This window comes from Triticum aestivum, chromosome 5B (genome assembly GCF_018294505.1).
Source record: "Triticum aestivum cultivar Chinese Spring chromosome 5B, IWGSC CS RefSeq v2.1, whole genome shotgun sequence".
NCBI classification, from domain to species: domain Eukaryota; kingdom Viridiplantae; phylum Streptophyta; class Magnoliopsida; order Poales; family Poaceae; genus Triticum; species Triticum aestivum.
In genome coordinates, this window is record NC_057807.1 from 465,348,576 (window position 1) to 465,374,136 (window position 25,561).

At 43.4% G+C, this 25,561-nt stretch overlaps 1 protein-coding gene across 2 annotated transcripts in view; it reads left to right on the forward strand.

The window, feature by feature from the left end:
• LOC123112511 (uncharacterized) overlaps positions 1–3,367 on the forward strand; it is a 4,848-nt gene extending 1,481 nt beyond the window's left edge. Inside the window, exons 3-5 of one of the 2 annotated variants that reach the window (XM_044533521.1) lie at positions 1,447–2,382; positions 2,486–2,623; positions 2,835–3,367. In XM_044533521.1, the coding sequence (XP_044389456.1) occupies positions 1,447–2,382; positions 2,486–2,623; positions 2,835–3,218 (1,458 nt within the window). In that variant the 3' untranslated portion in view covers positions 3,219–3,367. The remainder of the gene's footprint in view (positions 1–1,446; positions 2,383–2,485; positions 2,624–2,834) is intronic. The other variant, XM_044533522.1, reaches the window with a different exon arrangement.
• The last annotated feature ends 22,194 nt before the right edge of the window (positions 3,368–25,561 follow it).

The following is a 25,561-nucleotide window of genomic DNA, read 5'->3' on the forward strand; positions in this document are numbered from 1 at the left end:
CCGTCGGGCAAAGCTCGAGGGGCGCGGCGCCAGCGGGGCCCTCCTTCCCCGTCTGCTTGTGGGCGCCGGCGCGGGGCGACCCCTTCGAGCGACGTTGCTGGACGTCCGCGGGATCCAGCGGTGCGGCGGCGGTCCCGCGGGGTGGTGGGGTGGCCTGCTGGTGGCAGCGCTCCAGTGACCCTTGTTCTGCGCGCGGCGGGGCAGCTGCGGTGCTCCTGTCTCGGGAGGTGGCGCGCGACCGGTTTCTTGCCGGATCCGGCCGGATCTGGCTTTGGGGGCCGGCCGGCGGCGCCTGGCTCTGGTGGTGCGTTCCCGCGGCTCCGGCGCTTGGAGCTCGCCGAACGATGCGGGTAGGGCAGCGGCCGGGCGTGGCTGCTGCTCCGGCCGTGGGCGACAGCATGGGTAGGTCTCGGTGGTGGCCTACCGGTGTCGTGGCGGCTCCATGGTGGCTCGATGGATCTGCCCGCGGCAACGGCCGACTTCTTCGGCGTCGGTTTGTCTGCGTTCGGGTCGTCTCGACCTTCACCCCATCTCCTCATCGCCCGGGCGCTATTCTCATCAAAGGGCTGGTCCTCTCCCAGCTGCGGTCCACCGCCCATCTCGCGCCCGATGCCGCGGGACCGAGCTCGTCTCGCGCACAATGCAACAGGACCGAGCTCGTCTCGCTCTTGGGGCAGCAGGATGGGTCGGTGGATGCCTGTTCTGGCCAACCTATTGGGTCTCGATGCTGGGGTTGCCCAGGGGCGTGAAAGGTGGACCTTTCCGCTCGTCTCTTTCGTTGGGGTGCGGCGGGTCTCGGGTGAGGTGGTGTCAAGGTCTTGGATGCTGGGGCGGCGGCCCTAGTGGTGGTTGCACGGTGTTCTTGGGCAGAGCCCGTGCCTTGGTGCTGCCCGGTCACCATGGTCGTGTGGGCGGCGTGGTTGCCGGGGTGTGGCGTTCGGTGACGGTGAATGTTGGCCGATGTGAAAACCTGCTCTATCTTCGGATGGATCGGCGGCGGCGAAGATCGTTCCCTTCTTGAAGGCGTCGTCGCTGCTCTCATTGCCCATCATGCGGCTCCGGGGGAAACTCTGATCCTTGGATCGGGCGGTGGCGGCGCTCCGGCGTCGTATCCTTCCTGAAGGCGCCGCCTTGGAGCGCATATTCCGGCGTCATATGTAGCTTCATCTCTTCGGGGCGGTAGTGCTAGGAGTGGTGTTGCTGCGCTTAGCACCTATGTATCCTGTCCTGGGTGTGTGCGTGTGTTGCGTTGGCGTGGCGTGTGGTTGTACTGGATGCTTGTGGTTTGGTGCTCTATACATGGTCTTGTGCACATTTGAATGTTCAGATCAGATTTTTTTTAGTGTTACTTCATCTGGTCCCTTTTTTTCCTATTCAAAACTGAAGCAACTATTCGCCTATATACAATTCTTAAGATGATTTTTTCTCCAATGCATGTTCGTGCAGGATATATGGCATCATATATATTCACTGCTTCCTCTGCGAGATGCTGCACGTGTTGCCTGCGTGTCTCATACATTTAAAAGTTACTGGAGACATTTTCCCAATCTCAGCTTAACTAGGGAAACACTGGGTTTGGATGACGGGGTGGATGGATTGTCATGTCCATGTGAAATAGCGATGGATCTTGCAAGGAAAACCGACCACATTTTCAAAAACCACTCAGGCATTGGCGTTAAGGCACTCAAGCTTGAAATATGTGGTTTCCCCTTTTTCAACAACTCTTGCGATCTCGATCGTTGGCTTCATATTGCTGTCAAACCAGGGATTAAAGAACTTGACCTGAAGCTTTTATCAACTTATGTAGCTCTTTGTCCAAAAATATCTCATGCAACTATCTGTCCAAAGATATCTGAGGCGGCTTTTTGTCGGAAAAAAATCCATACAAATGTGTACAACTTTCCATGCTCACTTTTAGATGGGAGTGGCAAGTCGATCCAGCAGCTTCATCTCAACAATTGTGCGCTCCGCCCCACGACAGGACTTGGCCGCTTAAGAAGCCTGACTAGTCTTGAATTTTTCCGTGTGCGTATTACAGAAGATGAGTTAAGGTGCCTTTTTTCCAGTTCAATTGCTTTGGAGAAACTGGTACTCAGGTCCTGCAATGAATTATCTTTCTTGGAGATACCTAGCCTGTTGCAGCGGCTTAACCACCTGGTTGTCATGGATTGTGGAAATCTGGAAGTGATAAAGAGCAAAGCCCCTAATCTATACATTTTTCATTATGGTGGTACCCTAATACCGCTATCACTTGGTGATTCATTGCAGAACCTATGCATTGGTGCTTTATTAGGTCGCCAAGACGTTGTTCATTATCCTTGGGCCGATCTTCTGCGCATGGTGCCACATCTTGAAGATCTCGAAATATCTTCGTATTGTGTGGTATATTCTTATAGTTTGCATTTTTAGACACTAGAATTACACAACAATCAGTAGCAGCTTGCATTTCGTTATTATAATTAATTTGAAGCATTTTATTATGCAGAGGGATACACTGGTGGTGCCTGGCAAATTCCTCCACCTCCAATGCCTATGTATTGGGGCTTTTAACCCAGACTATGATTATTTATCTCTGGTTTCTTTTCTCGATGCGTGTCCTTCCTTGGAGACTTTCATATTATCCGTAAGTCTACAAATTGTAGTAAACTGTATGTATACCCCTAGTAAAACTATGTAATGTTTTACTAACATCTGTTTTTAATAAATATTCTACACTCAACCTTAGAATAGCACTATACATTTACTTTTATATTCCTGGTGGAGCCATGCATTTGTTTGAGTATATGTTTCGTCTTTTAACTATTATGATTGACATTAACATCTATGCAATGCAGGTAGATGCGGGTCGCGTGAGGCAAGAATCGGTTTTAGGAGAATCTTCGCATGATCTAAGGCAGATGCCAGGACACGTGCATAGGAACATAAAGGATGTGGTTATCATTGGCTTTTGTTCCGCAAAGAGCATGGTTGAGCTAACATGCCATATGCTTGAGAATGCGAAGTCGCTAGAGTACCTTACACTGAACACCTCTTCGAACCCTGAAATTTTGTGCTCTGATAGTGAAAATGGTAGATGCCTCCCGATGAGCAAGCATATGAGGATGGAAGCCCGCAGAGCGCTCTTGGCTGTGGGAAGATTCATTTTGGGGAAAGTTCCCTGTAGTGTGGAGTTAGAAGTTGTGAAGCCTTGCAGCCGGTGCAATAGTCTTGAAATTTAGCCCAGGAATATGTGATCTTTTAAGCCAGGTGCATGTTCTTGGCATTGTAATTTCTTTTTCCTCGCACCATTTTCATGTGTAATTCTACCCTCGCAAGTATAAGTGGTATTTGCATCTTTTTTTTCTTCTGTTCCATTGAGTTACTAACTGCCGGCTGATTAGACTTTGTACTTTAAATGCACCAGTCTTTATTTGGCTGTATCTGTATTGGTGTAGTTGACTGTAATGATTATAGTTGGGTATAAAAGCTGTGACGCAGCATTATGGAGTTAAACAAAAATAATGGTTACACAGCATTTAAATGATGCGCGCACCATAAAGTATTTTTTTAGAAATAATGCACGCTCCCTCCGTCAAAGAGTTAATACTAGTGGAAACAGAGACCAACCAAGCAATCCTGAGACAATCCCTCCCTTATACTCCCTCCGTTCATAAATAGAAGTCTTTTTAGACATTTTAAATGGACTACAACATACGAATGTATGTAGACATATTTTATAATGTAGATTCATTCATTTTGCTTCGTATGTAGTCATTTGGTGGAATTTCTAAAAAGACTTATATTTGGAAATGGAGGGAGTACAAAATATAAGGCGTTTTTCTTAGTGAAACTTTTCTATGATTAATCAGTTTTATAGAAAATTGTATCAACATCTACACTACAAGATAAGTAAAATATATGTCATGATGAATCTAACTATATACTGACCTAGTACTGTATTTGCTCCCTTTGGATGGCAATATAAATTGGATCGTCAATTAACTAGCGAAACATGTATACTATGTCATATACTCCCTCCGTCCGGAAATACTCGTCGGAGAAATGGATGTATCTAGACATATTATAGTTTTAGATACATCCATTTTTATCAATTTCTCTGACAAGTATTTTGCGACGGAGGGAGTATATATATATGATTATTATATGTCTTTGCTACCCGGGAGCTATACCATCCCTCCAACTTCTGTCTGATCTGGCTTTAAGATCCGTATAGCATCTTGTAGGGTTGCCATTGATTAGTCTTTCATTTGTCCAATTGCAACGAGACGAGTTCATTGACACAGTAGTAACAAAATTAAATGTTAATACTGTGTATGCGCATGGTTCCATTTTTTCGAATCTTTTTTGAGTTCATGAAGAACTTCTTTTAGGGATTCTTTGTCTTACTTGCCAACAAACGTCTTTGTATTGTTACTAGCAAACGGGAGAGATATTTTTTTTATGAGAAGCAACAGGAGAGGTCCACCAAAAATGGTCTCCGCAGCGATGGGCGACAGAGCAAGGAGCTGCGGTTTTTTCACGGGTCATGTTTGGCGCGCGAGGTCTTGATAGTGGTGGGATTAGTCACTGTGGCGGCGACCACCCAACCATGCCTCTTTTTCCTCGGGGTCCGCCTCTGTCTCGGGGTTGTGGTTGCCTCCTCATTTGGTTGTTGCGCGGCGACCTTCGGGGCATGATTGTTTCGACCACTCTCTCCTACGACGGGGTAACTGGACGGACTACTAATTGCAATGCATAAATCCTGTTTCATTAGCATAATCAATGCATAACTAGACACGAATGTCCCTTATTTATTAGGGTTTATTCCCTCTAATTATTTTAGTGCTCGCATGCGCACAATTTTTTTAATTAGAGCCAAACCATCATATTCACTTTTTATTGGCATGTGCCCACAATTTCTTTCAATTATAGACAACCAACATATTCTCTTTTATTGGCACATGCATACTACCACCGGCAATAATTTATGGAGTCCCTTGTTTTTTGCTCATGATTCTCGAGACAACTTCCTTATTTCAGTCAATCACCCTATTTCCATACAACCTAGGGACATATAAAAACGGGTGTGATTTAATATAAAGCTCCAAGGTGGGATTATTCCTATCATAATTGTAAGCTAGTTGAGTTGGTTTTGTCCATCGGCACAATAGGATCCGACGGAAGAAGAAATGTGTGGTAGGGCCAATCCGGCCCACCCGGGGGACAAATGAAAAAATTCGGGAGCTACATGTGGAACGGATGGAACAAACTCTATACATATATTTTTACTTTTTCTTGGGCCAGCTGCGTGGGAGCAACTATATGACCCTAGTTCCATCAAATAGCGCGTGCGACGCACAACAGTTTGCATCTGGGCCAGTCCACTGGAAGGCACCGAAACGACCTGTGTTCCTAAGGCTCGAGTAAAAATCCAAAACATGACGCGTTGAATAATCGAACTCACGACCTCAAAGGACCTACCACGTGCTGCTAGCCACTGGAACCAACGCGTAATGCTAACAAATGGCCAGTGGGAATATTTAAGAAAATACTACAGTGTCATATTTGAAACAATTTTTTTTTCATTTTTTTGGACTTTCAGAAAAATATGAATTGCCAAATATTCTTGAAAACATGTTTTTTTTGAAATTATGATTTTTTTTAAAATTCCATATTTTTTTAAAACATGAAAAAGTTGAAATGGGATCATTTTTTGAAATTTACAAACATTTCTTGAAAACATGATCATTTTATAAAAACATGATTTTTGTTTTTGAATTTGTGAACAATTTCTTAAAGCAGAAAAATGGTTTGAACGTTCAGAGCAATTTGTAAGATATGAATATTTTGGAATTTTGAACATTTTATAAATGCATATATTTGCCGAAATCTTGATTTTTTGGAAAATACAAAAAAATGCGTTTTAAATAAATTTTAGAATGTGAAAAAAAACATAAGTCCTGAACATTTTTAGAATCCTGAACACAATTTTAGAATTCTAAACATTCAAAAATTTGAACAAAAAATAAAATTCTGAACATTTTTGGAAAATTTTGAAATCGTGAAAAAATAGAAAATTAAAAATAAACCTGAAAGTAGAAAAAAGAAAAACAAACAGGAAAGAGAAAGAAAGGAAAAGAAGGAAAAAAAAGTAGAAACAAATTACAGTAAAAAACAAAAATGGGCCAGCCCAGTCTTGCGCGCCCTTTGTGATGCTCCGATTATTTGCCGTGTCGGGCGGCACATAGAGTTTCCCAGCTGTGTGCGCAGATAAATAAGCGGGCATTCTTTGTTGGGCCACAGCACGCGCAGCCCCCCACACAAAATTACGAAGAAAAAGGTTTTCCTTTCTAGCAGAAGGACGCACAAAATCATAACCGGCTACCTAGGTCGGACATGATGAGGCTTATCTCTTCGCTGATTACCAATCGGTCAATGTGTGTGTCGATACTAATCAACTCAGTACCAACAACATGGGATGAACAGTTGGTGTGATCGGTATTTTTACCCACTGACACTGAAGCCATTTTGTCAATACCACTGTGACAAGGAATGTTAGTGATTTTTGGGTATGGAGTGGAGAGAAGCGGGGGACTTTTTCTGTCAAGTCTGCATACAGAATGATCATGCAAACCAAGATCACAAGAGACAACTGGATCGAGGAGAACGATGGACCATCCGGAGCTGACAAGGAGGGCAATGCATGTATTGCATTATGGAAAACTGAGGTACCGTCGAAGGTGAAATTGTTTCTGTGGCTTCTAACCTGGAGCTCTATCCGAACGATGGACCTCCTCCAGCACATAAATAGGGCAACATCACCTGCATGCATGATGTGTGGTGCCAGGGACTCGTGGAGGCATGCTCTTATCAATTGTTACATGGCCCGAAGCACATGGGCTCTTTCAGATGAAGGCCTTGTTGATCAGATGATTCAGCACGACAACTACAATGCAAGGGACTGGGTATTCACGTTGAAGGAAGTACCGCCACATGATTTATTTGTACACATGGTGATCACCCTTTGGGCGATATGGAGTGCAAGGAGAAAGGTTGTTTACAATGATATTTTCCAGAGTCCGCTGTCAACCCATATGTTCATTCTGTCGCGGCTGGATGATCTCCAGATTCTGAAGAAACCGGTTGAAGCGAGAGTACATGCAAGAGCAGAAAGACCAACACATTGGTTTCCGCTATCGGGAGAATGGACAAACGTAAATGTTGATACGGTAGTGTTGGGTACATCAAAAGTTTGCTCAGTCGCTGCGATATGCAGAGAAAAAAAATGGCATGTTCCTATGTGCGTCGGCAATTGTTGTTAGGGGTATACCCGACCTACTACATTAGAAGCACTTGCTGGTAGAGAATCGATGGCACTAGTAGAGGACCTGAATTTAAACTCCATCCACGCGGCTTCAGATGCGAAGTGGTGATCGAGGATATCAAGCAGAAGAGTGGGGCAAGTTATGGTGCAATGATACATGAAATCATAGAGTACTCTAGCACTTTTATTAGCTGTAATTTCATTCATGAATTTAGGAGCTCGAACTTTGAGGCTCATAATCTAGCAAAGCATGCTTTACAACTGGGGCTTGTTTACCATGTTTGGTTAGGCCACCCTGGTGAGCTTTCTTCCGTCCATGTAAACATTCTGACGGATCAATAAAACTTCACGGGATTGTCTAAAAAAAGGCAAACAGACGCACAAAAATTAAGTACCACCTAGGATAGGAAAAAAATCGACGGTGAACGAATGAAAAAAATCAAATTTCCGAAGAAATGCACCTTACTTTATTAGTAGGTATATATATAGATATAATGTAGGAAGTTATATCATAGTTCATTAGCACTAAGTAGTAACAAAAATTAAATGTTGATATTGTGTATACACATGGATTCATTTTGGGGGAATCTTTTTTGAGCTCATGGGGAACTATTTTTTAGATAATCTATGTCTTACCCGCCAACCAATTTTCTTGTATTACTACATAAAGTTAGGAAGTTATAGCATTTTTGACAATAGACTTGCTCTTTGAGAACTTTCTGACATAAGACTTGCTCAGGACCAGAAATCTATGGTTGCGGGAGGAGAACTTTCTGACTGTTGACTTGCTCTTTGAGACAGGACCAGAAACCTCTGCATCATTTCCAGGTCGCTCAGGACAGTCTTCGATACCAGAGAGAAGAAGACGTTGAATGGGTCAAGAGGTTGAAGCACACCGCAAAACATGGGCTAGGGTGAGCCTCCTTCATCGAATTGTCCTCCACCCTCGGATTGGCCAGCAGCTCAGTAGGATACCTGGCAGCACCCCTGCCCCACCGCTAAGCACTTGATTGGGGTAAAGTTGCTGTAGGTTTGCCCCAAGAGCGTCCCGCTCCTGCTGGGTGAAAGGAGGACCGGAATTGTCTCCGTTAATGGTGTCGTTATTGCTGTTGTTATCTCGAGATGGCGGAGGGGTGGTGGTGGGGGGAGGGTAGGGTTTTTGACCGCATGCTACCCCTCCACCTGAACAGAGATAAGATAGGCCGAACTGCTTGGGAAAATCTTCATGAAACCACAGACATGAGATGGATCAAAGCACGAAATCTGCATATGCACATGTCCAACATGAGACAGAGAAACTTCATCAACATCAATTGGCTTTCCGATCCGTTTGGCAAAGGCCATCAGAGAGGGAGAATTGCACATAACAGACGATGCATCATCCAATAGAACCCATGAATCGACCAAGGAGCCAAAGGTATTGCCAACATGTATTGCCTCCTTCACAAAAATCATAAGTTGGCTTAGTGGCAGGATAAAGCTGGTGCAAATCGATATCATCTACAAAATCTCCTTAGAAGCAAAGAAGACCCCAAATTACGATGCTGCGATCTATTGGAATTTCCAATCCCTGCCCTCCATCCCCCATTCGTGGAGCTAGTCAATCATCATATGCAGAGTGACCTCTTGAAATTGCATTGTAATCACTGCAACATTGTGGACAATGGGCGTAGCCAAAAGTACATCTACCCCACCAAGGAAGGACTTTACCAAAGTGCTTAAGGACTGGAGGCGGGGCATGATTGTTATGGTCCACGGTGAGGTGGCCATCTTGGTGGCAAATCAGTGAATGTCTCTTAGCATTCTCTAGTAGCATTATGTCGTTGTCTAGACCAGCCGTATCGCCTGCCGGCTCGGCCCCAACCCCCGAGTCACCTCGTCATCCTCCCGATGTGCTCCAGCGCCACCTCGCCAGTCTTCCCCTATGCTAGTCACCTCACCCTCAATCTCGCTAGAAGCGGAGCATCGCTTAAGACTAGGAACTTGGAGAAACCTCCCATGCTAGAGCGAGACCTGAGAGTGCGACCGAATAGTCACTAGCCTGATGCATCACTCCCTGATGCAGAGTAGCACAACAGGGTGGTGGCGGATCTAGGATTTGAAACCAGGGTGGTCCTCAATTTTTTTGACAACAAACATGACATGTGAATGTTCTAAGTAAAAATAGATCAATATGGTCTGAAAATCATACTAAAATACTCAATTAAGTCTCGGTTTTGCATAGAAGAAATTACATAGTACATACCCTGAGAAGTTAAAGAATACTATGTTTCTGGCCTATGCTTTTGCATGGTCATGAAAGTATCAATTATATCATCTTCTTTCACCCTAGAGAAAACATCCCAGTCAATGTATGTGACTTTCCACCAATTCTACTACTTGGGCGATGGAAATTTTGCAGCTCTTAACACTGCTATAGTTGCTCTACTTCCAAAGAAAATGGGGCGTCAACCATTAGAAATTTTAGGCCAATTAGTCTGATTTGCTCAATTGCCGAGTGATACGTCTCCAACGAATCTATAATTTTTGATTGTTCCATGCTATTATATTATCTATCTTGGATGTTTTATATGCATTTATATGTTATTTTATATGATTTTTGTGACTAACTTATTAACCTAGAGCCCATTGCCAGTTTCTGTTTTTCCTTGTTTTTGAGTTTTCCAGAAAAGGAATAACAAACAAAGTTCAATTGACCAGAAAATTTACGAAAAATACCTTTGGAAATATAAAAAATACTGGACCAAAAAGATTTCGGAGAAGAGTCCCAATGCCACCACAAGGGTGGAGGGCGCCCCACCCCCTAGGGCGCGGCCCCCATCCTTGTCATCGCCTCGTGGGCCCCCTGACTTGTTCCCGACACCAATACTTCCTATAAATCCCAAAACCTCCAGAACAGAACCTAGATTGGGAGTTCCGCCGCCACAAGCCTCTGTAGCCATGAAAAACCAATCGGGACCCTGCTTTGGCACCTTGCCGGAGGGGGGAAACCATCATCGGTGGCCATCTTCATCACCCTGGCGCTCTCCATGACGAGGAGGGAGTAGTCCACCCTCGGGGTTGAGGGTATGTACCAGTAGCTATGTGTTTGATCTCTCTCTCTCTCTCTCTCTCCCTCTCTCTCTCTCTCGTGTTCTTGATATGGCACGATCTTGATGTACCGCGAGCTTTGCTATTATAGTTGAATCATATGGTGTTTCTCCCCCTCTACCTTCTTGTAATGGATTGAGTTTCCCTTTGAAGTCATCTTATCGGATTGAGTCTTTAAGGATTTGAGAAAACTTGATGTATGTCTTGCATGTGCTTATTTGTGGTGACAATGGGATATTCACGTGATCTACTTGATGTTTGTTTTGGTGATCAATTAGCGGGTTTCGTGGCCTTGTGAACTTATGCATAGGGTTTGGCACACGTTTTCGTCTTGACTCTCCGGTAGAAACTTTGGGGCACTCTTTGAAGTTCTTTGTGTTGGCTTGAATAGATGAATCTGAGATTGTGTGATGCATATCGTATAATCAAACCCGCAGATACTTGTGGTGACATTGGAGTATCTAGGTGACATTAGGGTTTTGGTTGATGTGTGTCTTAAGGTGTTATTTTAGTACGGACTCTAGGGCTGTTTGTGACACTTATAGGAATAGCCCAATAGATCGATCAGAAAGAATAACTTTGAGGCGGTTTTGTACCCTACAATAATCTTTTTGTTTATTCTCCGCTATTAGTGACTTTGGAGTGACTCTTTGTTGCACATTGAGAGATTGTTATATGATCCAATTATGTTATCATTGTTGAGAGAACTTGCACTAGTGAAAGTATGAACCCTAGGCCTTGTTTCCAAGCATTGCAATATCGTTTTCGCTCACTTTTACCACTTGCTACCTTGCTGTTTTTATATTTTCAGATTACAAAAACCTATATCTACTATCCATATTGCACTTGTATCACCATCTCTTCGCCGAACTAGTGCACCTATACAATTTACCATATTATTGGGTGTGTTGGGGACACAAGAGACTCTTTGTTAGTTGGTTGCAGGCTTGCTTGAGAGAGACCATCTTCATCCTATGCCTCCCACGGATTGATAAACCTTAGGTCATCTACTTGAGGGAAATTTGGTACTGTCCTACATAACTCTGCGCTTGGAGTCCCAACACGAGTCTACAAGAAGAAGGTTGCGTAGTAGACATCAGGATCTTTTGTGGCGCCGTTGCCGGGGAGGTTAGTGCTTGAAGGTATATCTTTAGATCTTGCAATCGAATCTTTTAGTTTATTGTTTTGTCACTAGTTTAGTTTATAAAAGAAAACAAAAAAATGGAATTGAGGTTACTTCATATGCTTCATTCTTTTAATGTCTTTCGTGAAAATGATGGAAAGGAAAATTGTGCCAAATCGTTAGAAGAAGAATGAAATATAATGTTTGGCACTAAATTCTTGAATGATGAGCATGATTGCAATGTTGTTAGTATGAATTCTTTGAATATCCATGATGCTAATGATATGCAAATCCACAAGCTTGGGGATGCTATGTGTTGATGAAGATGATATTTTTTGTCCCCCAAGTTTTGATTAGCAAATGTATTATGATGAAAGCATGCCTCCTATCTATGATGATTATTGTGATGACATGTATGCTATAAAGAATAATTATAACCATGAAACTTGTCATATTGATTTTAATTTTCAATCACATGATAGTTATTTTGTTGAGTTTGCTCCCAGTATTCCGAATGAGAAGAATTTTGCTTATGTGGAGAGTAGTAAAATTTCCATGCTTATGGATCATGAAAAGAATGCTTTTATGTGATAGTTATATTGTTGAATTAATTCATGATGCTACTGAAATGAGAGAGGAACATATGTTTTTACATATTGCAATAATATCAAGTTTCCTCTCTATGTGTTGAAAGTTTTGAAGTCATGCTTGTTTTGCCTTCCTATGCTAGTTGATTCTTGTTCACATAAATTGTTTGCTCACAAAATCCCTATGCATAGGAAGTGGGTTATACTTAAATGTGCTTGCCACATATGTTTCGTGATGCTCTTTTGTGCTTCAATTCTTATCTTTTATGTGAGCATCATTGAAATCATCATGCTTAGCTAAAAAGGCATTAAAGAAAAGCGCTTGATGGGAGACAATCCAACATTTACCCCTACTGTTTTTATGTGTTCACATGATTATGCTAATGTATAATCATGTTTTATAGCTTTCATTTCCATAAAGTGCCAAGTAAGACCTTTGGGATGGTCTATGGTGATAGTTAACTTGATTCTGTGCAAAAACAGAAACTTTTGCTCCCAGTCCAGGAATTTTGAAAATTCATTGGAACGATATTTTGATCTGAATTTTTTACACAAGATTGATATACAAACTTACTAGATTTTCCTAATTGTTAAGAATTTTTAAAGTTATAGAAGTATGGTGGTTGTCCAGATCATTACAGACTGTTCTGTTTTTGACAGATTCTGTTTTCAATGCATAGTTTGCTTGTTTTAGTGTTTTCATAGCTTATATTAAGTGATATAAATTGTGGAAGTGATATGTACAGTAGGCATTGTGTGAGAACAATTATGAATCTTGTCTTTGACAGTACCCAAGTGAATGATTTGTCTTTACTATACTAACCCATCTCACGAAGTTCCGTTAAGTTTTGTGTGATTGAAGTTTTCAAGTTTCAGGTGAGATATCGATACGAGGAGAATAAGGAGTGGCAAGACACTAAGCTTGGGGATTCCCAAGGCACCCCAAGGTAATACTCAAGGAATACCCAAGCAACTAAGCTTGGGGATGCCCCAGAAGGCATCCCCTCTTTCGTCTCCAACATTATCAGTAACCTTACTTGGAACTATATTTTTATTCGTCACATGGTATGAGTTTTTCTTGGAGCGCCATTTTATTTTGTTAGTATTTGCTTGCTGTTATTTAGAGTAATTTATTTCATCTTTTATTTCAATAAAAGTGTCAAGGATAGCCTTCACCATGCACAATTTGCAAGTATATGAGTTGCTGTTTCAAAACAGAAAGTTTGTCGCTATTGCAAAAAATTCCCTAGAAAAGTCAGAATCTGATAAAATGTTAATTTGTTTTTGCAGAATAAGCTATGATAAATTCTCTACAATGTGGTAAATTTTCAGAAATTTTTGAGTTAAATAAGTATGATTCCTCTTGCATTCTTTACAGACTGTTCTATTTAGACAGATTGCTGTTATGTTTGCATTGTTTGTATATGTTTGCTTTAATGATTCTATTTGAGGATAGGAGTGTTAAATATGCAGAGGAATTTAGTAGGCAATATCAAATAATAATTTTAGTGATTTTATACAGTAGAGAATGATAAGGTTTTGCATGGATTTATACTAACTTATCTCACGAGTCACTACTCCAGGATGCTGCTAATGCGACACTACGATCGCAGACCCTTCGACAAAACTGTGTGCGATGCAGTAATCGCAAACGGTGGTGTAAAAACCGTCAAAAGAGGTGCAAAACATTTGTGATGGAGGATGCATCAAACACGGTTCAGGTTTTAGTTACGTGTGTGATGCAGGGCATACGGTTCAGTTCAATTAACTGTTTGCGATGAGGAGGATCAAAAGAAATGGGCAGCCAGATAAAGGTGTGTGTGATATAGAACATACTGTTCACTCGGATGAACTGTTTGTGATTAGGTAACACAAAATTAAGAAACTGTCAGCTAGACCAAGGTCTGTGCGATATACGGCATGTGGTTCACTCGGATGAACTGTTTGTGTTGAGACAAGAAAACAGAAACGGTTCAATATAACAAGATGTGTGTGATATGCGGCAAACAGGTCTGTAATCAGAAATGTGTGCGAAGACCAATAATAACACACACGATTGCTGCTAATAAGACATATGTGTTGTGCGATGGGATTGCATACAGAACAACAACATATATATATATATATATATATATATATATATATATATATATAGACACACACACACACATTTATAAGGACATGGTGGCATAACCAAATTAAACGTCCACTTACATAGGTGGATACTACAACCATGGCATTTGCATACACCAAATAAACTATTACATGCATAATTACATAGGTACACACATGACATTTCCACATACCAATAAAGTAAACTATACATTACATGCATGATTAACTAGCATAAACGATCATCTGACCATCATCTACTTCCTGTGATGCTTGCTCTGCTTGTGGCTCAATCTGGACTCATTGATTTGGGTAACGAGGCACTTCCTCATGTCCAGGATCCGCCTATGCATCTCGTAGCATGTGTACACGCTCTTGGCCACGAACCTGAGGTGAGGTTCATCCAGTTGCCGCATCCAGGTCCTGCGCCAGGATACTTCATCTATTCATAGTAGGGGTCGATGATGGCCGAGGCGAGTTCGACCAGGGAGTCCTCCTTCTTGCTGCCCCAGACCCTGTAGTGGTCACGGATTTCGATAAGGTTCTTGCAGGCCAAGCCCGTAACACTGAGCACTTTTTACATCGTCGGTGGTTTCCACCGTGGTGAACTTTTAGTCGATGCTGTTGACAAACCTGTTGAAACGGTCGCAAGGCTCTATGGCCATGCAACAGTGGTAGATGAGGACATGATGGCGCACGCACAACTGGGCGACGAGAACCTTCAGATCAATGCCGGGACGACCAGCGGTGTACTGGAGGTCGATGCCGACCACCTTGTACTTGTCTCGAGCAAGCAACCGCTCAACACTGTTGATGTAGTCATCCACCATGGCCGGGTAAATGGTGTAGACAACCGAAAGATCCGTCTCCCATGCGTGGGTCTCCACTCTATGCTCACCGAACTCCATTGGAGCGCCGCTAGACATCCCCTCTCCATGTGTCGTCGTGGATGTGCTTGTTGTGTTGTGGGGCGCGATTGAAAGGTTGAAGAGACTAAGGTTATAATGGTCGTGGGAATTAAAAGGGAAGCAGGGCGGCCAGGAATGTCGGCTGGCCCTGATGGCAGTTCTAATTTGCAGCGCGTAACTCCATTGTGACGCACGTAACTGCATCACGTGGCAACGCGCACGACGCAACTACATGCATATGGGCCCCCGACGTGATCGTGCACACGCCCAACTGCTGGCAGAGCGCGCACGGAGGGACACGAGTATAGCACTCCGCGGTCGCCTCAACGGTGATCAACCATATGTATATGCATATAGCAGTTGAACACGCAAGGAAAAGCTGTCCACAAGCCCAGCGCACCGACGGACGCGAGCAGAGTGCACCGCGGCGCCTAACGCCGAGCACAGCGCGCTGCGGCACCTAACGGTGAGTAGAGCTTGCCGAGGGACACGAGCAGAGGCCGGCATAGTGATACGTGGCAAATAAGACGAACTGTGCGAGCGATGTCAGAGACATCAAGCACGAATCAGATTAGAGTTGCATGTGCGATACGTGGCATACAATTGATCCATCCGAGCTGTTTGTCATGGAATAAGCCGTGTGTGTTGAGGGAAAATGCTTGATGGTATATAACCTTAAATTTAACCAAAAAAGTGTTAATGCATGTTACAAAAATTGTATAGCTGGAAACTATGTTCAAATACGAATCCAACGATATAATCTTTGACGACATGCATTCATATTTTATTAATTAAATCCTACTTATAAACCAGGATGGGGGTATAGTAGGTAATTAAATCGCAAATGTTTTTCTTGTATTAAACAAATGTGTACGTGTCCTTCCGTCCTCCTCTCGCACGTCATGTCATCCTGCTACCGCAGACGGCTTACAGCGCAAGCTTACGTAGCACGCGGGGGCGTTCTTTTGGCCAAACAATGGCTTGAAATAGCGCCAATGAATCGTCGGTGAGCCCGTTCCCGCATAACCTCGCAGGTTCCCGCGCAAGCTTCCCGCCCGACTCGGTGAAATCCCCCAAAATCCCAATGCTTACCGGCCTGCTATATAAACCCTCACGGTCGGCGAGTCCTGTGTCGCATTTTCCCCTCCCTCCGTGTAGCTTATCTCGTCCGCTTCTCCCAAAATCGCCAATGGAAAAGGTCCGTTGTCATCACTCAGCCACTCCACTGTCATCAAAGGACAGCTCCAGCTGGGAGGCTACACCGCGACGATGGCGTAGTCCCTGGTGTAGTGTAGTGCGCGTGGCATCCCTGTTGGGTGTGCGCGGAACACCCAGCACACGCTCCGCCGCCGCTGCCCGTCGGCAGCTGCTGCTGGCCGCCGTTGCCGCCACACGACAGTCAAAAGCCAGGGCCATATCCCGCTCCACCACCACGGCCCGAAGGGCGGGAGGTGGTCGTCGTGGCCGCTGAGGGAGTCCTGGATTACAGGGTCCTTAGGGAGCCGGCTTATGTGACATGGGCCGGACTGATGGGCCGTGAAGATACAAGAAATAAGGCTTTCTCCCGTATCCGGATGGGACTCTCCTTTGTGTGGATGGCAAGCTTGGCGTCCGGATGTGTAGTTTCCTTCCTCTGTAAACCAAACTTGTACAACCCTAGCCCCCTCTGGTGTCTATATAAACCAAAGGGATTAGTCCGTAGAGGCAATCATAATCATACATGCTAGACGTCTAGGGTTTAGCCATTACGATCTCGAGGTAGATCAACTCTTGTAACCCATATACTCATCAAAGTAAATCAAGCAGGAAGTAGGGTATTACCTCCATTAAGAGGGCCCGAACCTGGGTAAACACCGTGTCCCCTGCCTCCTGTTACCATCGATCATTAGACGCACAGTTCGGGACCCCCTACCCGAGATCTGCCAGTTTTGACACCGACATTGGTGCTTTCATTGAGAGTTCCACTGTGCCGTTGCTAGAGGGCTCGGTGGCTCCATCGATCGTCTACAACAATACCTCTTTGAGGGAGACTTTTCTCCCTGGCCAAGTTTTCGTATTCGGCGGCTTCGCACTGCACGCCAACTCGATTGGCCACCTGGAGCAGATCGACAGCTACACCCCTGGTCATCAGATCAGGTTTGTAAATCTGAACTATGTCGCTGATATCCAAGGAGACTTGATCTTCCAAGGGTTCACGGCCCCAACCACTGCTCTAGCCTTAAATCCGGAGCACATCACTAGGTCCGAGGATGGGAGTTTAGAGCCCGCTGAACTCTCTGCAGCTATAGAGCTTAGCGCCAGAGAACCAGAGGGGAGGGCTTCACCGGCAGGCCCGGAGTTACGCCAGGTTTCCTCTACCATCATGAAGCCAGATTCACCTCCGGACACTAGCTCCGGACTCTCGAGGTCCGCGTCATGTGAGCTTGGCCAGGGAACTTCTATCCCGCCCAACACCACGGACCCTCGCTTCCCCGTCCAAATCTCGCTCTTAAACGAGGCTCTAGACTTAATGCGGTCCCTTGCCATTACAGAGGAATCATTGCCGAACTACACCCAGCCCGGACTAGGGGCCGATAGCAGGGAATTTTACGTCCCACCCACCACCCACTTCATAGCCATTGTCGAGGATTGAACCGACATTCTGGACTACCCTCCGAAGACATCGACGACATGGAAGACGATGCCGGAGACGAACAAGGCCAAGACCCGCCGTTTACTGGGCGATGGACGGCCACTTCCACATATGATGTGTATATGGTGGACACACCCAAGGAAGATGACGGAGACGACAGGAAGGATCCGATTGAGGACAAGCCTGCTGAGGCGCCTCCAAAGCATCGACGTCAGCGGCACCGCTCAAAATCGCTTCGCGAAAAAGACAGCAACACCAGCCCAGGAGATAATAACACTCCGGAGAACGCCAAAGACCCCGAAGCACCTGTCGAGCCAACATCCGACCAGGATGATTGGGAGGATGGGCAAGTTAATGTTGGGGAACATAGTAATTTCAAAAAAATTCCTACGATCATGCAAGATCTATCTAGGTGATTCATAGCAACGGGAGGGGAGAGTGTATCCACGTACCCTCGTAGACCAAAAGCGGAAGCGTTTCAATAACACAGTTGATGTAGTCGAACTTCTTCGCGATCCAACCGATCAAGTACCAAACATACGGCACCTCCGCGTTCATCACACATTCAGCTCGATGACGTCCCTCGTTCTCTCGATCCAGTTGAGGACGAGGGTGAGTTCTGTCAGCACGACGGTGTGGCAACGGTGATGATGATGCTACTGGCGAAGGGCGTCGCCTAAGCACTACGATGGTATGATCGAGGTGTGTAACTGTGGAGGGGGTATCGCACATGGTTAAGAGAAACTTGTGTGACTTTGGAGTGCCCCCTGCCCCCATATATATAGGAGGGGGGAGAGGCCGACACCCTAGGGGCGCACCAAGTGTATGGAGTCCTACTAGGACTTCCAAGTCCTAGTAGGAATCCTTTCCCTTTTAGGAGTAGGAGAGAAGGAAGGAGAGAGGGAGTAGGAAAGGGCAAGGGGGCGCCGGCCCCTTCCCCTAGTGCAATTAGGACCCATGGGGGGGGCCCCACCACCCCTTGGCTTGCCTCCTCTATTTCCCGTATGACCCAATAAGGCCCATTACTTCTCCCGTTGAATTCCTGTAACTCCCCGATACTCCAAAAAATACCCGAATCACTCGGAACCTTTTCGATGTCCAAATATAGCCTTCCAATATATAGATATTTACGTCTCGACCATTTCGAGACTCCTCCTCATGTCCGTGATCTCATCCGGGACTCTGAACAACTTCGGTCATCAAAACACATAACTCATAATACAAATCGTCATCGAACGTTAAGCATGCGGACCCTACGGGTTCGAGAACTATGTAGACATGATCGAGACACATCTCCGATCAATAACCAATAGCGGAACCTGGATGCTTATATTGGATCCTACATATTCTACGAAGATCTTTATCGGTCAAACCGCATAACAACATATGTTGTTGCCTTTGTCACCGGTATGTTACTTTCCCGAGATTCGATTGTCGGTATCATCATGCCTAGTTCAATCTCGTTACCGACAAGTCTCTTTACTCGTTCCATAATGATTCATCCCGCAACTAACTCACTAGTCACATTGCTTACAAGGCTTATAGTGATGAGCATTACCGAGAGGGCCTAGAGATACCTCTCCGAAACACGGAGTGACAAAACCTAATCTTGATCTATGCCAACCCAACAAACACCTTCAGAGACACCTGTAGAGCACCTTTATAATCACCCATTTACGTTTTGACGTTTGATAGCACACAAGGTGTTCCTCCGGTATTCGGGATTTGTATAATCTCATAGTCTGAGGAACGTGTATAAGTCATGAAGAGAGCAGTAGCAATGAAACTGTAATGATCATAATGCTAAGCTAACGGATGGTTCATGTCCATCACATCGTTCTCCTAATGATGTGACCCCGTTCATCAAATGACAACACATGTCTATGGTTAGGAAGCACAACCATCTTTGATTAACGAGATAGTCAAGTAGAGGCATACTAGGGACACTATGTTTTGTCTATGTATTCACACATGTACTAAGTTTCCGGTTAATACAATTCTAGAATGAATAATAAACATTTATCATGAAATAATGAAATAAATAATAACTTTATTATTGCCTCTAGGGCATATTTGCTTCAGTCTCCCACTTGCACTAGAGTCAGTAATCTAGTTCACATCGCCATGTGATTTAACATCAATAGTTCACATCTGTATGTGATTAACACCCATAGTTCACATCGCCATGTGACCAACAACCAAAGGGTTTACTAGAGTCAATAATCTAGTTCACATTGCTATGTGATTAACACCCAAAGATTTCTAAGGTGTGATCATGTTTTACTTATGAGAGAAGTTTAGTCAACGGGTCTGTCACATTCAGAGCCGTATGTATTTTGCAAATATTCTATGTCTACAATGCTCTGTATAAAGCTGCTCTAGCTAATTGCTCCCACTTTCAATATGTATCCAGATTGAGACTTAGAGTCATCTAGATCGGTGTAAAAGCTTGCATCGAGGTAACTCTTTACGACGAACTCTTTATCACCCCCATCACCGAGAAACATTCCCTTAGTCCTTACTAAGGATAATTTTGATCTCTGTCCAGTGATCTACTCTTATATCACTATTGTACCCCCTTGCCAAACTCATGGCAAGGTGCACAATAGGTCTGGTACACATCACAACATACTTTATAGAACCTATGACTATGGCATAGGGAATGACTTCATTCTCTTTCTATCTTCTGCCGTGGTCGGGATTTGAGTCTTACTCAAATTTACACCTTGTAATACAGACACAATCTCCTTTGATTGATCCATTTTGAACTCTTTCAAAAACTTGTCAAGGTATTTACTCATTGAAAAATCTTATCAAGCGTCTTGATCTATCTGTAGATCTTGATGCCCAATATGTAAGCAACTTCACCGATGTCTTTCATTGAAAAACTCTAATTCAAGTATCCCTTTATGCTATCCAGAAATTCTATATCATTTCCACTCACTTTCTTGTAAATACAGGCTTCACCACAAGTCTGTATAAAACTATATGCTTTGATCAACTCATCAAAGCGTATATTCCAACTCCCAGATGCTTGCACCAGTCCATAGATGGATCGCTGGAGCTTGCACACCTTGTTAGTACCTTTAGGATTGACAAAACCTTCTGGTTGCATCATATACAACTCTTCTTTAACAAATATCCATTTAAGGAATGCAGTTTTGACATCCATTTGCAAGATTTCGTAAAATATGGCAACTGCTAACATGATTCGGACGGATTTAAGCATCGCTATAGTTGAGAAAATCTCATTGTAGTCAACACCTTGAACTTGTCAAAAACCTTTTTATGACAAGTCAAGCTTTGTAGATAGTAACACTAATATCAGTGTCCGTCTTCCTCTTGAAGATCCATTTATTTAATATGGCTTGCCGATCATCGGGCAAGTCCACCAAAGTTCACACTTTGTTCTCATACATGGATCCCATCTAAGATTTCATGGCCTCAAGCCATTTCACAGAATCTGGGCTCATCATCGCTTCCTCATAGTTATTAGGTTCATCATAGTCTAGTAAGATGACTTCTAGAATAGGATTACCGTACCACTTTGGTGCAGACCATACTCTGGAAGGCCTACGAGGTTCTGTAGTTGATCTGAAGTTTCATGATCATCATCATTAGCTTCCTCACTAATTGCTGTAGGAATCACTGGAAATGATTTCTGTGATGAACTATGAACTACTTTCCAATTCGGGAGAAGGTACAATTACCTCATCAATCTCTACTTTCCTCCCACTCACTTCTTTCGAGAGAAACTCCTTCTCTAGAAAGGATCCATTCTTAGCAACGAATATCTTGCCTTCGGATCTGTGATAGAAGGTGTACCCAACAATTTCCTTTGGGTACCCTATAAAAATGCACTTCTCCGATTTGGGTTCGAGCTTATCAGGTTGAAGCTTTTTCACATAAGCATCGCAACCCCAAACTTTAAGAAACGACAACTTTGGTTTCTTGCCAAACCACAGTTCATAAGGTGTCGTCTCAACGGATTTTGATGGTGCCCTATTTAACGTGAATGTATCTTTCTCTAATGCATAACCCCAAAATGATAGTGGTAAATTGGTAAGAGACATCATAGATCGCACCATATCCAAGAAAGTGCGGCTACGATGTTCGGACACACCATTACGTTGTGGTGTTCCAGGTGGCGTGAGCTGTGAAACTATTCCACATTGTTTTAAATGAAGGCCAAACTCGTAACTCAAATATTCTCCTCCACGATCAGACCGTAGAAACTTTATTTTCTTGTTACGATGATTCTCCACTTCACTCTGAAATTCTTTGAACTTTTCAAATGTTTCAGACTTGTATTTAATTAATTAGATATACCCATATCTTCTCAAATCATCTGTGAAGGTCAAAAAATAACGATACCCACCACAAGCATCAACACTCATTGGACCGCATACATCGATATGTATTATTTCCAATAAGTCACTCGCTCATTCCATTGTTCTGGAGAACGGAATATTGCCCATAAGGCACTGTTCGCAAGCATCAAATGATTCATAATCAAGTGATTCCAAAAGTCCATCAGCATGGAGTTTCTTCCTGCACTTTACACCGATATGACCCAAACGCAGTGCCACAAATAATTTGCACTATCATTATCAACTTTGCATCTTTTGGCATCAATACTATTAATATGTGTATTACCACGATCAAGATTCAATAAACCATCAAAATTTGGTGTATGACCATAGAAGGTTTTTATTCATGTAAACAGAATAACAATTATTCTCTATCTTAAATGAATAACCGTATTGCAATTAACATGATCTAATCATATTCATGCTCAATGCAAACACCAAATAACATTTATTTAGGTTCAACACTAATCCCGAAAGTATATGGAGTGCTTGATGACGATTATATCAACCTTGGAACTACTTCCAACACACATTGTCACTTCATCCTCAACTAGTCTCTATTTATTCCGCAACTCCTGTTTCGAGTTACTAATCTTAGCAACCGAACAAGTATCAAATACCCAGGGATTACTATGAGCATTAGTAAGGTATGCATCAACACTATGTATATCAAATATACCTTTGTTCACTTTGCCATCCTTCTTATCCACCAAATATTTCACTACTAGGAAAAGGCCTACTAATGGCGCACCTGTTTTGGCTACTAATGGCGCACTACATGTGCGCCAATAGTACCACACCACTAGTATATTTTAGTAATGGCGCACCACAGGTGCGCCATTAGTATCCCACAGGTGCGCCATTAGTATCTGGTATACTAATGGCGCACCACATGGAAGTGCGCCATTAGTAACAATTTTTTTAATTTTTTTTCGTTTTTTCTTAATCTCAGGTCACTATTTCACATATGAGATATCCAACACATATATATACAACAAGCATCCATATAACAATCATATCCAACACATAAGTTTCATCATATATACATACATAGCCAACACATAGTTCCATCGTTACATATTACAAAAGTTTCACATTGTTCATCCAACACCGTTATCCATCAATCCACAAAAGTTTCACATTGATACAAAATAAAAACACAAATGGAAAAGAAGCACTCCATCCATGCAAGCTTCCGTGAATTAAATCAAATCTGCAAAATGATAAACAAGAAGTTATAAGAAGAAGAAGAAGAAGAAGAGAAGAAGAAGAAGAAGACTAGAAGAATACTAGAAGAAGAAGAACACTAGAAGAATACTAGAAGAAGAATAAGAAGAATAAGAAGAAGACTATAAGCTTATTATGTAAACTTGATCATTTTGTGCTAACATAAGTAATTTTGGAGCTAACCTATAGGAAACTAAGCATATAAGCTCTCTAAGTTAGCATATTAGAGCCAACTTAGGTAAAATGAAGCTAACCTATGTCATTTTGGAAAAGAAGAAGAATAAGAAGAATAAGAAGAAGACTATAAGCTTATTATGTAAACTTGATCATTTTGTGCTAACATAAGTTATTTTGGAGCTAACCTATAGGAAACTAAGCATATAAGCTCTAAGTTAGCATATTAGAGCCAACTTAGGTAAAATGAAGCTAACATATGTCATTTTGGAAAAGAAGAAGAATAAGAAGAAGACTATAAGCTTATTATGTAAACTTGATCATTTTGTGCTAACATAAGTTATTTTGGAGCTAACCTATAGGAAACTAAGCATATAAGCTCTAAGTTAGCATATTAGAGCCAACTTAGGTAAAATGAAGCTAACATATGTCATTTTGGAAAAGAAGAAGAATAAGAAGAAGACTATAAGCTTATTATGTAAACTTGATCATTTTGTGCTAACATAAGTAATTTTGGAGATAACCTATAGGAAACTAAGCATATTAGAGATAACATAGGTAACTAAGTATATATATATATATATCATTTTGGAGATCTGACATACCTGACATAGTTCAGTTCTCATTGTTCTTCTCCTTCTCCTTCCTCATCCTGATGCGCCAAGAGCGGCAAGGCGGTGGAGGCAGCTGTGGGATGTAGTCTTCTACCACAATTGGCGTGGTCATGTCGCCCAGTTGTGGGATCGCCGGCGCCACCACCGGTGCGTGGTCATTGTCAGGCACCACCACCATCGCGAGGCCACCTTCAGGCAGGACGGGCACGACCATCGCTCGGTCATCCTCATCCACCACCATCTCTTGCCCATGGTCAGCCACCACCAACTATTGCCCATGGTCAGCCACCACCATCTCTTGCCCTTGGTCAGCCACCACCAGCGCTAGGTCATCCTCAGCCTAATGCCCATCGTCATCCTGCAGCTCCTCATCCCCACTCTGCTCCTCTTCTCCCCCACTCCAGTCCTGATCATCCTTCTTGTTGTCTTTGCTGCTGCCAGAATCGTTGCTGCTTTCGCTAAAGCCAGAATCGCTGTTGCTTTTGCTACAGCCATAATCGCTGCTGCTTTGGCTGTAGCCAGTGTCGCTGCTGCTGCTCCCATTGCCTGTCCAAATGCAACAACGACCTTTAACAATCGATGTGAGACAAAGCCAAATGTAGAGGAATACGAAGAGGTAGAACGCACTGGCATCTTCGTCGTCAGCATAGCGCATGCGACACATAGTCGCGTTGAAAACCTTCACGATGAGCATTGTGGCATCATCGTCATACCTGAAGAGAAGAAAGTACCCAGTCCGCAGGTCGTAGGCACTATAGAACTTCTCCCAGCCACGGCATAGGTACATGTGGCCCTCCTCGATCACCAACTCCACATCCCATAGCCTGCGAACCCCGCTGCCGGCCTGTCGGAGCATCACATTATCTGGCGGATCTTCACCCAGCATGTTCATAAAAGTGTCAGGCAGCCTCTGCAATTTGGGACAAGGAGTGATGTAGCAAACAACAGAGTTATCATAATGAGATGGGTGAAGGGGAGATCTCTTGTTTTATACACCTGCCTCGTGGCTGATTGTCACGCCCAATATGCGACCCTATCCAAAAGGAACTCGAAGGTCCCACCAAGAATAGACCTGCATATTGAAACGCTTTTGCAAGGTGGATATCATTACATCAACATTACATAATAGATGGGGATAAATACATAAGGTATACAATGCCACACGAATACAACATCATCTTACATAAGTGCACCATCCAACTATGGATGAAACACAAACAGAAACTCAAACGACATCCACCCTGCTAACCCAGGCTGCCGACCTAGAACCTATCCCCTGACCGAAGAAGCGGAAGAAGAACTCAACGCAAGCAAGCATCGCTCTTGCGTCATGATCATCGCATAACCTGTACCTGCAACTATTGTTGTAGTAATCTGTGAGCCACGAGGACTCAGCAATCCCATTACCATGGGTATCAAGA